A 16,889-nucleotide genomic window follows, 5' to 3' on the forward strand; every position below is an offset into this window, starting at 1 on the left:
ACACGACCTTCTTAGTGGCCGGAATCCATCGCATGACAAAGGTTTCATTGACAACCCATCTTTAGTAACCAATGCCCATTCTTATGGCAACGGTTTAGCCCAATCTTTTTTTATTTGTGTGAATTGATTATATATTATAGCTTAATTGTTTATCTCACAGGAACAGTTTGCGTTTTCTATTATATATTATTATTGTAGTGTCTTAAACTGGTGTTTTAGTCACTCAACATGTTTTGTTGACAAACCTTTCTATTTTATACGCTTCTGCAAGTTATTGTTTGAACTAGTTGCAAGATTTGGTGAAGACTTAGTGAAGAATTTAAGTTAGAAAAAATTATCAAGAATAAATCAAGACTAGTTTAATTTAAATTATTTGTTTGCTTTATATCTAAATTATATACGTTGTTTACTTCGATTTGTTTGAATATTTAAATCAAATAAATAGATATTGCTATTTTAATTATTGCATGATAGTAACTTGGGATCTGTGAGTAATCTGCTCACGCCCCGACATTTCCTCCTTAGGTTTAAGATAGGTCATTAGTGGTGCCTTAGTAAAATGCTTAGGAGCCCCATACGTGCTTATATGTTCAAATTAATTGTATAAAGCTTTGTTTGATAATTATTTAATTATTGTCTATTATTTTATTGTCGTTCACACACACACAACTCCGAGGCTATGCGTCAACCTTCAAAGATAATTTTTCTTAATTATTTTAAATCAAATTAGGTTGCCTTTTATTCTTGGGAAATTCCTTAAGAATTCCCTAGTTTTGTTTTTACTCCTTCACCTTATGGCTAGGTAGTATGACAAGTTCCTCTAGGCCAAAGCGGAACACAACTGTCATACGACCGACACATTAGGTTGATATTAAGCCGAATTCACGGTGGTTCGAGGCTAAATTCGGTAAATTCCGATTATTGTATTTTTTTAAATGGTTAGTTGGATGAAAAATCCATGGAATCCATGGGCACTCCTACTATCCATTCCTCAACTTGTTTTGAATGTTATTTTTGTTGGAGTTCATCATACGTGGTGGTTCACGGGATGCTACAACTACTCATATTTTTCTCTCGTTTATTCATTATTTAGTTTAGTCGATTAAAACGCCATGTAATGCTTATGGGCCGACAAAATCTATTGTATTGTTCATTCGTAATTATTTGGGACAGTTAAAGTGCCATGTAACGCTCATGGGTCGTCCAACTCAGTTACTTTTATTCGTTAGTTTTGTTGGGCCATTCAAACTGTCATGGAAAGCTCATGGGAGGCCAACGCACAACTTATGTTTTGTTAGTTTATTGTATAGTTAACTTAATCAAATAAAAATTTAATTTTTAAACTAACCTCATCTCCTCGTCAGCTCATCTAGATACCACACATTAATCATATTGACTACCTCATCTAATAAGTATTTACGCAATGCACCCCTTATCTTAAAATCATTTACCTTTATTCTTCATGATATGACGCAAATCCCTCATTTATGAAAGCAAAGTTATTATAAGTTATCTAAAACAATAAAAGTTTTATTATTTAAATGATTTCCTCAACTTATTCTTCATCTTATAAATCTTCATTTTTGATTCTCATAGAATCTCTTCCCTAAGAAACCATCGTCGCCCTCAACGTCAATCGTCTAGTTCTCATGACCATCGTATGGCCGCCTGTATAGCTAAGGAATTAACTGTTGCGATCCTTTAGATAATAACCCAAATTCAAAACATCAATGCAGCCGGTCCAACATTTTCCACTAATCTCCCTGCTGGTAACTGCGAACCATCTACCACCACCCATCCTCACAACAAGAAACGTAAGAATGTTGCTGCAACTAATCTTACCCAATCACAAGTCTCTTCAACTTTTCCAAACAAGAAACCTTACCTCGGTCCTTACCCTTATGCTCTATTTTCAACCACCATCACCCGATTAAATCCCTCTGCCGCCGTTGCAACCAATGTAATCGTTATGGCCACCTAGTGCAAAAGCCGTTCCGTAACAGTCTGTGCCGTATGCTCCTAGATTCGCTAGTACACCCGATATAATGCTAAATATATATGTTTCCCTTATATATTTTATTTAATATCTAATTAGTTTTTGTTCATTTTTAGTCAAGACCAGGCCGGTCTGACCGCTCCCCTACTCCCATGCGCCGTGCCGCGCGACCATGGAGGCACACCATGGCCGCGCGGCGCCTAGACCCATTATTTCCAGACAGTTTTCGTTTTTTGTTCAGTTTTGATCTTAACCTGAAAAATACCCTACAACCACCAGATGAATTTGGAGATTACTAAGATATTATTCGAGATTCTTGGCGGTTTGAAGGCAAGAGAGCATACGCTGAAGATTACGGGTTTTTATCACCATTGATTTTTCGTTCTTTATTATTTCACCATGTTTTCTTATTTATTTACTGTTTGATTTTAATTACATGATGCTAGGATAAACTTTATTAACTACCTAGGTCATGATGAACCTTTATTATTTCAACAAAGAACCTTTGTTTCACATTACCCTTGTTGATTGTTTCATATGATCATAGAAACAATAAACTAATTAAATAAATAAAAGTGAGTTGCTAGTCTAGAAAGCTGTAAGGTGATAGGTTATTGATAGATCTTTGTTGGTCTGGAATGCTAGATTTAGTTTTTCGTAAGGAGTCCGTTTATGTTTGATTGTCAGCTTAGTGTATTAAGTCAATTGAATCTGCTTTGTTATCTTTGATTTTCGCGCTGTAAGGCAGGATTTCACCATAAAGATAATCAATTAAATAACCGTAAGGAAGTTTAATATTTAAAACTGGTGTGTCTTAAAACTTGTTAGAAACTTATAGGTGTTTTCTTGAAGGGTCAAGGGTCTTATTCGGGTTTTCTTTCGAGGGTTTATCTTAAGATCTCAATTCCGTAACTAATTTTCCTAGTTAACTGATAGCAATTACTTAGGGGATTCTAGCCTAGGTAGTTACTTTCATCATCTAAATTAATCTAAGTAATTTATTATTTTATTCATATTTTAATTAATTAGGGTTTTAAGTTAATTAATATAATAATCATTTAGGGTTAAGTTATCATTATAGTTTATTATTATTTAATTAATTAGGGTTTAATTTTAGTTTAATATTATTTAGTTTAAAAACCCATCTTAAACAATATTAATAAATAGTCGTGTCATTTAGTTGAGTCTAATTTGATAGTTACGTAATTTAAAAAGTCTTGTGTCGATATCCGGACTTACTTAGCTGTACTTGAGTCGACCGTTACACTTGCCGGTTAGTAGTTTAAGTTAAGTTTAAGAGTCTAGAGTATTACTTAGTGTTTAGATTAGCATATTTTAGTTACTAAATTGTTTGACTACTTTTAGCACATCAAGTTTTTGGCGCCGTTGCCGGGGATTTTTGGTGATTGCGTTATTAGCTTTGATTAGACTTTACTTGCTACATACGTGCTACTTGTTTTATTTTCATTTGAGTCGTAGAAGTCTAATTTAATTTTAGTTTATTCTTGTTTTAATTTTTATTTTTAGTCTACTTACTAGGTTTGTTGCATTTTCAGGTATATACCACATCTTCTTCGCAAGGACCACCACTGGATAATCTTGGATTTCTTCATTGAAAACCGATTCTAGTTCGTCAGCGGAGTAACAACTGTCAGAAGTTGGTTCTACACAAAAGTCATCACCACATAGTTCACCACTAGAAAGTCCAGGAAGTCAACCAGAAGTCCAAATGGCCGATGATAGAACAGTTGCTGCATAAGCCTTCGATGGCTTAACCGGAAACCAGTCATGCATCATCATTCCCGATATTAACAATCCCAACTCATCGCAAATTCCCTCACACGTCATGAACTATCTCGTTCAAACTAACCAATTTCATGGACGTGATGACTAGGATGCACCAGCACACATTAAACGGCTCTACCGCGTTTTAAAACCGCACATTCACCACTTGGGAAGCACCGCGTTCAGCTTTTATCAAGAAATACTTCCCACCTGCTAAAGCATTTCATCTTCGTAATCAGATCCACTCTTTTCACATGGAGCCGGATGAGCCATATTGTCATGCTTGGGAGCACTTTCATAATCTGCTATCTCGTTGTTCATAGAATGGTCTCACACCATGGGCTCTCTTGGAGAAGTTTTACAATGGGCTGAACTACGAAACCCAAGTTCGCTTCGACATGGCTACGGGAGGAAATCTAATGGATAAGAAAAATGTTACCGAATGTAACGAGATGTTTGAAAGCTTTGCTCAATTAGAATACGCCAAAGGGCCACATTGCGGGAATTTCACTCTCGTCAGTAATACATCCTCATCTGCTCGAGGTGTACACCAAGTTAATCTGGATACTAGTGTGGCTGCTTCTTTGGAATCACTAACTAGAGAGGTGAAAAAACATAAGACAAAAGTGGATAAGTGTGAGTTTTGTAGGAGTGGACATGGTACTTTGGAGTGTCCGTTGATGAATAAAGAGGTTGATTTTGTTGCTGGTCAGAATAGGTTTCCCAACAATTACAACAACAATCAAAACTGGAACACCTACAAGAACCTAAATCAGAATAACTCCAATTGGCGTCCATCAGCCGCACTACCTGGCTTTCAAAATTCTTATAATCAAGGACAAAGTCAGTATTCAATAATAATAATAATAACAATGGTACTAATATTTAAAATAATGTGCATGATTTGAATAGTGGAATAGGACGTTTAGAGGATATGATGAAGCAAATCCCGGAGAGAGATCAAGCTATACAGAAAAAGTTCGCCGATCACGACCTACTGTTCAAGAATAAAAAATTATGGTTTCTTGATCTTCAAAGGTCCATGGGCAATATTGCTCGACGTCTCAACGAAAAGCCTCGTGGACAGTTTTCTGGTACTACTCAACCGAATCCGGCCGCTCAATTGAAAGCCATTAATACTCGTAGCGGAATGGTTTTGGGTCCCAAGGTAGTTAAAGAAAGGGTTGAAGTTGAAGATGAGGAAGTGGTAGATGAAGAGATTGAGATGGAAGTTCTGGGTAAGACACATGACAAAACATCAATCATTGAGCCAAAATTTGAGAAAAAGCAGTTGAAATCCGGCCACCACACATCATTAATCTTGCCCATGTCCCGTATCCCGCTTGTCTAAAGCATCAAAAGTACACGAGGGAATACGGGCATTTTCTATATATGTTCCGACAGCTGAAGATCAATCTTCCGTTTATTGAAGATCTCAAACACATGCCAAAGTATGCGAAATTTTTGAAAGATTTGCTCAAGAGAAAAGATCGGTTGTGGGAGGTCTCATCAATTCCTCTTAACGGAGATTGTTTGGAGGTAGTATTGAATCGGAACCCAGTAAAGTTGTCGGATCCGAGTGTGTTTACAATCCCGTGTATGTTTGGAAGTGATATGATGAGTCAAGCGTTGGTGGATTTGGGTGCTAGTATTAATCTTATGCCATATTCGTTGTATGAGAAGTTGGAGTTGGGCGAGCTTACACCGACTTTCATGTCGTTGTCATTGGTGTATCGTTCGGTTAAATATCCAAGGGGTATTATTGAGAATTTGCTAGTAAAAGTGGACAAATTTGTGTTTTCGGTGGATTTTGTGGTACTTGATATAGAGGCCGACGAAAGGGTTCCCATTATTCTTGGTCGTCCGTTTTTGCGACTTATTGATGTATATGATGGGAGGATCACGCTTAGGGTTGGTAATGAGAATGTTACTTATGATGTTGCTAAATCGATAAAGCAACCGGGTGATCATGATGATTTTAGTGATCCATGCCATTCGGTCTATTTTCTTAACTCTTTTATTCCAAGTTTTGACACATGTCTTGATTACATATATGGAGTCAATCTTGTTGAGATGGATGTGGACAAAGAGTTGGCAAAAGAAGTCGTGGATGATGTTTCTTTCTTGGCGGAGATTATGGAGGGTAGTGAGGTTATTTGTGAGAAAAATGTAGAAAAACCCGATCCATTGGAATTAAAAGTTCTTCCGTCACATTTGGAGTATGCTTACCTTGAAGAAGGTTAGAATTTGCCTGTTATTGTTTCTTCCAAGTTGATGAAGGAAGAAAATTCAAAGTTGATAGAAGTGTTGAAGTTGCATAAGGGGGCGATTGCATGGAGACTTTCGGATATTCAAGGTATTAGTCCCGCTTATTGTACCCACCGGATTTTGATGAAAGACGAGTATATACCAGCGGTTCAACCCTAAAGGCGTCTTAACCCAAAGATGCAAGAGGTTGTCAGGAAAGAAGTTTTAAAGTTGATGGATGCCGGAATGATTTACTCGATTTCAGATTCACCATGGGTAAGTCCGACCCAAGTTGTTCCAAAGAAAGGGGGATGACGGTTGTTATGAATGAAAATAATGAACTTATCCCTTCGCGTACGATTACCGGTTGGCGTGTGTGTATTGATTATCGGAGTTTGAATGATGCCACTCGGAAGGACCATTTTCCATTGCCGTTTATTGATCACATGTTGTAGCGTCTCGCAGGTCAGCAATTGTATTGTTTTCTTGATGATTTTTCAGTTTATTTTCATATTCCAAACGCTCTGGAAGATCAAGAGAAGGCGACTTTTACATGTTCGTATGGCACGTTTGGGTATCATCGCATGCCGTTTGGGTTGTGTAATGCTCCGGCTACTTTTCAGCGTTGTATGGTGACCATCTTCCAGGATATGATAGAGACGTCCACGGAGTTATTTATGGATGATTTTTTGGTATACGATAATTCTTTCGATCAGTGTTTGGGTATTCTTGAGAAGATGTTAAAAAGGTGCATTGAAAAGAAGTTGATGTTAAATTGGAAAAAATGTCACTTTCTTGGTCATGCGGGTTTTTACTGGCGGTTTATTAAAGACTTTTCAAAAATTACTCACCGGATGACCCGACTATTAGAGAAAGATGTTCCTTTTGTGTTCGATGAAGATTGTTTGAAGGCGCTCAAGTTCTTGAAAGAGCAACTCGTGAGTGTTCCTATTCTCGTGTCACCCGATTGGAACTTGCCTTTGAGCTCATGTGCGATGCGAGTGATTATGCAGATGGGGCGGTTTTGGGGCAAAGGCATGAGAAACATTTTCACCCAATTTATTATGAAAGCAAGACGTTGAATGATGCCCAAGATAACTACAGCACCACCGAAAGAGAACTGTTAGCCGTTGTGTTTGCATCTGACAAGTTTCGGTCCTATCTTGTGCTTTGGAAGACCACCGTTTTTACCGATCAGGCAGCTTTGTGTTATCTCTTTCACAAGAAAGACGCAAAGCCTCGTTTTTTACGGTGGATTCTTTTACTTTCCGAGTTTGGCGTATAAATCAAAGACAAGAATGGGGCGGAGAATGTAGCGCCGGATAATTTCTCCTGTTTAGAAGATCCAAATAGAGAGGAGATTCGTGAAGAAGATATTAGTGATAGATTCCCACATGAGTCGATTGATTTTGTTATGGTCGAAAAGCAAGGTATGCCATGGTTTACTAATTTTGCTAATTATTTATCTACCGGTGTTGCGTTGAAGGGAATGACTACGCAACAAAAGAAGAAGTTTTATCGGGATTTTGCTCGATATGTTTGGGATGATCCTTTTATCTTCAAGATTGGTGGTGACCGGATTCTTAGATGATGTGTGACGAAAGAATAAGGGTTGGATATTTTGAAACATGTCCATGAAGGTTTAACGGGAGGTCATCATGGAGCACATGTCACCGCTCAGAAGGTATTTGATAGTGGTTTTTATTGGTCGTCGGTTATGAAAGATGTGGTGTAACATCCCATTTTCTCGTTTCGGTTAATAAAATAAAATATGAGTATTATGAGTCGAGCTAGTTTTGGGTTAAATGGATATGGGTTATGGACTTGGATTAAAAAGGAAGTAAGAAAAGACCATGGGCTTAAGCCCATGACCCATAATATATAAACATAAATTACTCATTAATCCATCCATTCGACTCATTCCATACACCATAAAAACATACACTTAAGCTCTCTCTCATATTTCTCTATTTCCCTAAATGAAACCAAGAAGAAGAACCGATCCCGACCTGAGGTAATGATAGTATGATATTGTATGGATCCAAACCCGCTAGATCTAGTCGCAAAACGATGAACCGACGCCCTAAACCGTTAAAGTCATAAGATCCGGATGGATTCGGGTATAAACTGATCAAAAGATGAGCTCAGGGTCACCCTAGCTCAGATCTGGATCCAACGGGACGTAAAATGGTGAAAAACAGTGTAAAATGGGGGTAAAATACGCTTTTCCGGCTACCGCCCGTTTTTCCGGCACGACGACGCCGGAAAGGCGACGTACGAGGATAAGGGAATGTCAGAGAATGTTTATGTCATTTTCTGACCTAACCCTAATTCGTTAACGGAATAATAACGAATTAACAAGTAATTCGTTATGCCCATTAGTTAAGAAGAAATAACGAATTAGCAGTAGTTCGTTAAGTCATTTGTTCAGTGATTCGTTAATGGAGAACTGACGAATGAACCCCAATTCGTTATAAAGGCCAGTTCGTTATAAAGGTCAGTTCGTTATAAAGACCAGTTCGTTATAAAGTTCCATTCGTTAAGAAATAACGAATGAGTCCATTCGTTATGAGAGAACACATTCGTTAAGAAATAACAAAGGAGTCCATTCGTTAAAGGACTGGATGACGAACTGGATGATGAACTAAAGTTTGAAAGAATGATAGAAAGGTCCCTGGACTTAAGATAAAATGGATTAGTTACAAAGAAGCCCTCGAACTTTATGAGTGGTGATAGTAAATTGATACGTGTAATTGATATACAGTTAAGCGCGCACAACTAAAGAAAGGAATAACCAATAACGGTAAACGTAACAGGACTCAGGTGAGTTTCTAGCCCCACTTCCTTGTCATGTTTTCAGGGCTGTGTTCAAACTCAATGTGAATGTTAATAAACATACCATAAATGGTAAGTGTGCTACAATGATAAATATGATAGTATGTATGAATGTTATGAATGAATACTTGTCGGTGCGTGAACGATCTTCGGATATTGCACGTATCGACAGGGGAAGTAATATGTAGTATGCCTATTATGAAATATGAATGTATGAAAGTACGAAATGAAACGAGTATGTACGAAAGTATGATTATATAAAGAAAGGTATGTATGGTTGTAGCACGGATGAAAGGTATGGTTTAAGTAGGGATACCCTAATAATATATGCGATTGTAGGGAACAAACCCTAATAATATCTGCAAATGTAGGAAACAGACCCTAATAATATCTGCGAATGTAGGGAACAGACCCTAATAATATCTACGAATGTAGGGAATGGATCCTAATAATGTCCGCAAATGTAGGGAACATACCCTAATAATATATGCGAAGGTTATAGGGCGGAATGCTCTTTAAAACGTATATGTATGAAAGTATGTATGTATGTAAGTATGTAAGGAAAGATGAAGGTACATATCTTCTGATACGTATTTACGTAAGTATGTGAATATAATGTATGTTGCCTGATTAACTAGTACTCACTCAGCGTAGCTGACTTTTAGTATGCATGCAGGTTAACAGACTGAGACAATTGGTTTGAGAAGGACACATGGCAGGATTGAAGAGGCTGTCATATGAAGATTTATCATGATTTTTTGAATGCTATAATTTACATTATGTTTAAAAAGACAAGTTATGATGTTTGTAATGAATGGTTGAATTTTATGTTATTCCGCGAAAGTTTTAATTCACTCTGATATTTAGAACTGTGTTTATGATTAAATCCAATGCCAAAGTAGGGCACCGGGATCGGGGCCTTACATGCGGTGGAGTTTGTTAAGACGTTTGATGCTTGTCAAAGCACTGGTAATATTTCATCGAAGAATGAGATGCCCCCCCCCCCTAAACCCCATACAAACTCTTGAAATTTTGTATGTTTGGGGCATCGATTTTATGGAACTGTTTCCTGTTTCCGGTGGTTACAAGTATATCCTAATGGTGATAGATTATGTTTCCAAGTGAGTTGAAGCCCAAGCATTGGCCACAAATGATGCGAGAGTTGTGAAATTTCTCAAAAAGTTGTTTACTCGTTTCGGTACTCCACGGGCGATTATTGGTGATCGAGGCACTCATTTTTGCAAAGTCGTCATGGAAAAGGCATTAGCTTGTTATGGAGTGACTGATCCCACCTCTACCGCTTACTATCCTCAAACGAATGGTCAAGTAGAGAACGCAAATAGAGAGGTGAAGAGAATTTTAGAGAAGTCGGTGGGAATAAGTCGGAAAGATTGGTCGGAAAGATTGGATGACGCACCATGGGCATTCAGAACTGCGTATAAGACACCGTTGGGTACTACACCGTTTATGCTAGTTTACGGTAAATCATGTCATCTTCCCGTTAAGTTAGAGCACCGAGCGTTTTGGCCGTTGAAGACGGTTAATCTAGATCTTACCGAGGCCTCAAGGAAGAGATATTTTCAAATTCATGAGTTGGAGGAACTTCATGATGCGGTATATTCTTGATCGTTAGATATTGAGGAAAAGACGAAAGTGTTGCATGATCAGCGTTTGAGGGGAGGTAAAGACTTCAAGAAAGGTGATAAGGTAATATTATTTAACGCTCGTTTGAAGTTATTTGCAGGTAACTGGGATCAAAGTGGACGGACCGAATTTGGTGAAAAAAGTGTTCCCGTACGAAGCGGTGGAGCTCAAGAATCCGAACAATGGAACGCCATGGAAAGTGAATAGTCATCGTTTAAAGCATTATCTTGGAGGGCCGGAGGATTCAAACGAGGCGGATGAAACTCATTTGGATCCATCAAACTAAGTCAACAAAGAGGTTCCTGAGTACTCAAGTGTAGAGTTTGTATATTTTATTTATTTTCTTTGAGTCACTAACAATAGTTTTTGTAGTTTTGTTTTCGTCGTTGAGTTGTTTCTAGGAATCATCACCATCATTAAGAGAGGATTTGACGAGAATTTAGAGGTTCCAGGTAATTTTTGCACGTAAAAATGACATAAAATGGACGTAAAAAGACTTTGTAATTTTTTTGAAATATTTTCTAAGGCAAAAAGGCTTCAAAATTTCGAAACTTTATGGAAAAAATACCTCGTTGCGCCACGCGACAAAATGAGTAACCCTCTCGCGCGATGCGAGGAAGAAGTGCAGGCCAAGGGGACACAGCGCTGCACAACCAGGAGCCCTTCCGTGATCGCGCAGCGCGGCCGGTCTATACATATTAGTTTTTTTTACTACATTATACCACTTTTTCACCAAATTTTCAAAACTCCCTTTCTCCCTTACCCAAAACCCACGAACCCTAAACTCTTTCTTCACCAAATCCATCATTTTTTCACCCTTGTAACCAAATTAAACCTTAAAATCATCCTAATATCATCACATTATCATAATCCATCATTAATTTTAACCCATTCTTTACCATTCAAGTCACTTGCACTACACTAAATTTCTAAATTTTTGCAACTTTATTCCTTGTTTGCTTCACTCAAAACTCAAACTATAATTACACCCTACTACATTACCCATCAAGTCCAAACCTATCAATCCCAAGTCCTTCAAGCTCATCTCGTCAAGCAAGATCATTTATACTTAACCCAAACCTATCAAGTTCCGTACCCGTAAGCTCAAGTTTACCAAGCCTACTCGAATCAAGCAACACTCTCGTGAACCGTTCAAGCTCAACTTATCCATGAAATGCCAAATCAATCTACCTCGCCTACTCAAGCTCTTATGGATCAAATGGTTCAATATGCTCAAGTTTCAAGGTTTCAAGTCATGCGCAACTGAGAATTCGAGCTACTAGAAGACTTTTACGCTCGTCGTCTTCTATCTTATCTAATTTGATTTCTGTCTAGTATCAACTCTCTAATAAATTTTGGATTAACGTTTTCATGAATTATTGAAGTACTAATTAAGATTTTCTATTGTTATGTCTCTCGAGTAAAGTTTAAGATTATCGAAAGGTTGTTTTACAAAATTCCCCATTTTAAATTATTAAACTATAAACTTTTGTCTCACTCATAACTCTTTTCCCTAAAAGATTTCTATTGAAATGATATTTTCAAACGTTTTGTAAACCCACACGATTAGACGAATCATGTGGACCATCCGACGATGAAAGTAATTATGGTCCGGAACATAATTATCCAAGTCCTCGCATTGAAATCATAATACGTACAATTTGGTGGATACGTCGCTGGTACATCCTATATACAAGTGTCCTTATCGGATTTTCATTTGGAGCGTTATTGTGGCTATTCAAAGTTCCGTATTATGATTAATTTTTAAAATTATATTTAAATTTTTTCTTTCCTCAAAATTTAAAGGTTTTGTTATGGTATTCTTTAATTTTGGGAAGAAATTCCCAAAATTAGGGGATACTGTAAAAACTCGGATTTTTTCATTTAATATTTTTATCTATTTACCCGACCCGTTCGATGTTCGACAAATTTTCAATAAATAAATATACATCGCGTTTATCGAGTAATTATTATTATTTTTAATTGATCATTATATCTATTTAATATATATAATTAACTTTGATTTAGATACAATTTTACCCTAAAATATACTTTAATTCTATTTTTTCTTCATTTGATGCGTTGCAAAACACATAGCGTTTTATCCCGTTTTTGTGTCGTTTTGTGCGTAAACCGTTAACGAATATAACTTGTTCTTGCATGAAATTAATTGTTTGTGTATATGATAGGTCCCATGTTGAAGAGAGCGAAAAAATGAGTTTAATGAAGAAAGAATCAGCTCAAACGGGATTCGGATGAAGCTGGTATGCGCATTTAAAGATAAACGAGTCAGAAAACGAAGAAACGAGCACCCAGGACCTGTCCGCGCTACTCGACCAGGTGAGGCATCCATGCCCGTGCTATGCGACATCCCACATGTCCCAAAGGCTGCCAAGAATGCTTAGGAATCAGCTACCCCATTTATTTTGTCTTCTTGTGGGCCTTGTGGACTTGTTTTAACCTATTTTATATTAGGAAAGAGATGTTTAAACATATATATAAAGGATTTATACCCTATGAACGATTTGGACACCATATTTCCAGCCACCACACCTGCTTTAGAGGAGAAACCAAGGAGTACAAGCTTACAGTTCTATCTTTTATCCTCCGGTTGTCGGTTTTGCTTGTTTTAACGTTTGTGAGTTTGTTTTTGAGTTTTAGACTTTGAAAAAAGTTCCCATCAGTTTTTAATGGATACTTTGAGCTTAATTATGATTATTATCTGCTGTCCAAAAGTTATAAATAGCTACTCTTGTTAGTTCTACCTAGGTTTGATGATTATTGTTCGGTTTTAATGAGTTTATTGGATTGTTTGATCAATATGACTTGAATTGCTATTGAAAGTTTGGCTTAACATTGAATTAGGTTGTGTTTAGTGGCTGTGTTTTGATTAATAATACTCAATTAACTCTTGCTTTGATTGATTGAATCGGTTTTAGTTGATTTTAGCTTGTTTAAACTCTTTACTTTGTGTTTAGAGATAGTTTGCGGGGTGTACAACCGTAGGGTTTATTTGGGTATATTAATTAGTTAAAATCAGTGGGTAAGCACCTTCTTAGAGACCGAGAGGTGATAGGAAGTAGGGTCATCTCATAGCTTTTACTTGTTAGGATTAGGATCGCGCGAGAGCGGGTTCAGTTCTTGTCGGGTTTGGGTTTGTGAGCTACTAGTTGACCTAGTTTAAGTTAAACTAAATTGTTCCTCTATCCTTTGTTGCGTAGTATTCGTCTCCATTAGGGTAGTGTGTCGGTGAGACCGAGAGGAGAGTCGGCATTAGAGCACTTTAACAATTCGTTACCCGGTTAGTTTTTAAAATCAACTAAGTGTAGGTTAGGGTTTGTTAGTGAGACTGAGAGGTGATCTAGCTTTCTTGAGTAAACCTTAGTTGTGTCATCCTTAGGAACCGGTGTCTTGAGATTCTACAATCCATTAGCTTATTATACCTTCAATATGATTCTTACCTAGGTAGACCTTTTCCCCATTAATAAGTTTATTCTCACAGTTTCGTCTAGTTTTCTTAAGTTAAGTCTTTTAAGTTAATTAAAGTAAGTTAGGTTAAGCAGTTAATAATTAAAAAATCATTTAAATTATATTATTCTTAGGTGAGTCTTGGTTAGGGTTAAGTATTAAGTATGTTTTCTCGTGTCCTTGTGTTCGATACTCGGACTTCCTTAGGTCTATACTATTAGTGATCGGTACACTTGCCGGTTGTGTGTGGATTCGTTAGGATTTCCGTTTCATAAATTTAAAGCTAGTTGTGAGTTATTTAAAAATGGCATTCATTAAACACACATCATCATTCTTATAGCTCAGGATCCTAATTGCAAATTCTGTTATATTATTATGTTATTAACCCTTTCCATCCGTTAACCCAAATCCAAGTACTTGTTTATCCGGAACCGATAACCCGTTTATATTGCATGAGACTAAATCCTCGTCTCCAACATGGAAATTGTTTTGTGCATTATGATCCCTTTTCCTATTTCGGCCTACCGGCGTATTTAATTTGGAAACAATAATCAACTTGATCCGTATCACTGATTATACTTCGCTGTCTTTAAACCCGTTTATGATTATACAATTAAAAGATCATCATAATTCAATTAAACGCACAGATAGTACCCTCATAGCAGCGCCAACTGAGAGAACCCGCCATGGATCTAGCCGCGTCGATACATCGATTATACAATACGAACATGAATACTTTAAATACGGTTTATTGATAAATAATGGATAAATTACATAATAAGTTATGGAGAGGATAAATAATAGATCTAGGACCTCACACCTCTCACATGTGTGATCTCACATAATTATAAGCATGGAATCACCTATTTATAGTCCACATGCTCCATTCGTGAAGCTAACTCTAATTCGTTATGCCTTCATAACGAATTAGACTCCATTCGTCAACATTCCATGACGAATGGTAATAACTTAACGAACTAGCCCTCATTCGTTATGGTTCCATAGCGAATGGACTTATACATTAACGAACTAGCCTAGATCACTAACGAATGGACCTCATTCGCTATACAAACCATAGTGAATGGGCCATTTACAATAAATATTCAATCTAGACTATCTATAATTTATTCGATCACTACGGACAATGAAACCGTGCACTAACAGACTCCCCCTTTTCCGTAGCTAACGAATACTTTATCCTTGAATACTTTAACTGCAAATCACCAGTCACAAAACATGCACTAACAGACTCCCCCTTGACTGATGATTTTCGGGCTTGTGTAGATAAACAATCTTTAAATCTTTTTCAGCAAACCAATAACTTGTAGCTTCCCATATTAGATCTCCCCCTCAAAGTGAGCAACTCTTGGAGATCATCCCGATCATCCACTGGCGTATGATATGGTTTAATCTTTTAACAATCATCAGCAAGTCATCAGCTATCTGTCAGCACCGGTAAAGAAAACATATCTTTACGTTTAACCTCGTCACAGATCTTCGTGAACAACTCGATCATTCAACATCTTTCACTTCGGTTTTCCCTCTCTTGATAACGTGTATCCCAAATATACCCTTTGAAGCTCTTCCACATCCCATTCGCAAAGATGCACTAATGTTTGGGCATAAGATTCAGAGTTCCAATCTCCATTAATAAATCCCAAATGATCAAATTCTTCAATCCAATGACAAGACTCGTATATTTTTCAATAAGATCAACTTGTTCGAGAATCGTCCCCCTAAACAGAAGTAATCAGCCATTTACTCGTAGCCAACATAGTCAGGAGCAAAGTCCCTCAGAAAGAAGTAAACGAACAGACACTCGTATCCCACATAATCAGGTTTCAATCTAGAACAAATCAATCACCAATCAAAAAGACAATTGCAGTCTTGAACTCAGTTAAACGTAGCTTTGTCGCCATAAATTACCACCCGAAATGCAGTAATTTTTCAAGAAACCTTGCAAACGTGGGAAGATGTAAGCTAAATAAACTCAAATGAATTTTTTTATCTCCCCCTTTTCTTGACAAAATAAGCAAGGTCTTTGAACAATCTTCACATATAACTAATAAGCTCCTCTTTAAATTACTCTTGGGCTCCCCCTCGGCCAATTGAAACGCGTAAAAAGTCGGCCGGAAAATATATTACCAAAATTTGCACAAAGAGTCTCCAATACATTAGGAACATCCCAAAAAAATTTCGATTAAGAAAATTTTTCCCGATTTTCCCGCCAAAAATTCACCGAAAATTTTCGAAAAATAAATATTATCGCCAAAATTTTCGAGAATGAAATCTCACTTACGAGGAGTATTCAGGAAAATATTCGCGCAAGAATTTTTTTTTTAACGAATCACCTCTCTAATTCGTTATAAATATTCACTCCATTCGTTACACACTTAACGAATCTATTCAATTCGTTATAAATCACCATCTTAATTCATTTGAACAGTTACACAAATGGCTTCCCATTCGTTAAGATTTCCAATTCATGATACATAACGAATTAGTCGTAATTCGTTACCCTTAACTTAACGAATCTCCTTAATTCGTTACACTTACCTTAACGAATTAACTTAATTCGTTATCTTTAACTTAATGAATTACATTAACGAATTACCTTAATTCGTTATCATAACTTTAACGAATTACCTTAACGAATTAACATAATTCGTTAAATTTTCCATAACGAATTGCTACAGTAGATTCGTTAAACTTCCTTAACGAATTAGCTATAGTAACTAACGAATCAGGTGGTTAGATCCGAACAGCTCGCCGGAAAAACGTGATTCGCCGGAAAAATCTATTACAGTGGCCCGAAAAACCCAGATCTGGCCGAAATCTGCAAATTTGAAGCTTCATCCATGCTGAAATCCTCAAAACACCATAATTAACCACCAAAATCACACCGAACACTCGA

At 37.0% G+C, this 16,889-nt stretch overlaps 2 protein-coding genes across 2 annotated transcripts; both read left to right on the top strand.

The window, feature by feature from the left end:
* Positions 1–4,823: 4,823 nt before the first annotated feature.
* LOC143630311 (uncharacterized) lies at positions 4,824–7,619 on the top strand. Its single transcript, XM_077099364.1, has 5 exons — positions 4,824–5,019; positions 5,073–5,320; positions 5,465–6,020; positions 7,042–7,236; positions 7,321–7,619. The coding sequence occupies exons 1-5, from the start codon at positions 4,824–4,826 to the stop codon at positions 7,617–7,619; spliced, it is 1,494 nt and encodes a 497-aa protein (XP_076955479.1).
* Positions 7,620–10,114: 2,495 nt separating this feature from the next.
* On the top strand, positions 10,115–10,793 carry LOC143630312 (uncharacterized). The gene is made up of 2 exons (XM_077099365.1): positions 10,115–10,477; positions 10,608–10,793. Exons 1-2 carry the CDS (start codon positions 10,115–10,117, stop codon positions 10,791–10,793), a joined length of 549 nt encoding a protein of 182 aa, XP_076955480.1.
* Positions 10,794–16,889: the final 6,096 nt, after the last annotated feature.

Source organism: Bidens hawaiensis, unplaced genomic scaffold (assembly GCF_021521415.1).
Source record: "Bidens hawaiensis isolate Kalapana, Puna unplaced genomic scaffold, B.hawaiensis_p1.1 tig00005637_1, whole genome shotgun sequence".
NCBI lineage: Eukaryota > Viridiplantae > Streptophyta > Magnoliopsida > Asterales > Asteraceae > Bidens > Bidens hawaiensis.

Bases quoted from the DNA above. Each gene is read 5' to 3' on its own strand.
- LOC143630311 (XM_077099364.1), top strand. From the start codon at position 4,824: ATGGGCAATATTGCTCGACGTCTCAACGAAAAGCCTCGTGGACAGTTT. The intron at 5,020-5,072 runs GTAAGACACATG...GAGAAAAAGCAG, and splicing joins GATTGAGATGGAAGTTCTGG to TTGAAATCCGGCCACCACAC. The intron at 5,321-5,464 runs GTAGTATTGAAT...TTGTATGAGAAG, and splicing joins TTAACGGAGATTGTTTGGAG to TTGGAGTTGGGCGAGCTTAC.
- LOC143630312 (XM_077099365.1), top strand. From the start codon at position 10,115: ATGGAAAAGGCATTAGCTTGTTATGGAGTGACTGATCCCACCTCTACC. The intron at 10,478-10,607 runs GTATATTCTTGA...AGTTATTTGCAG, and splicing joins TGGAGGAACTTCATGATGCG to GTAACTGGGATCAAAGTGGA.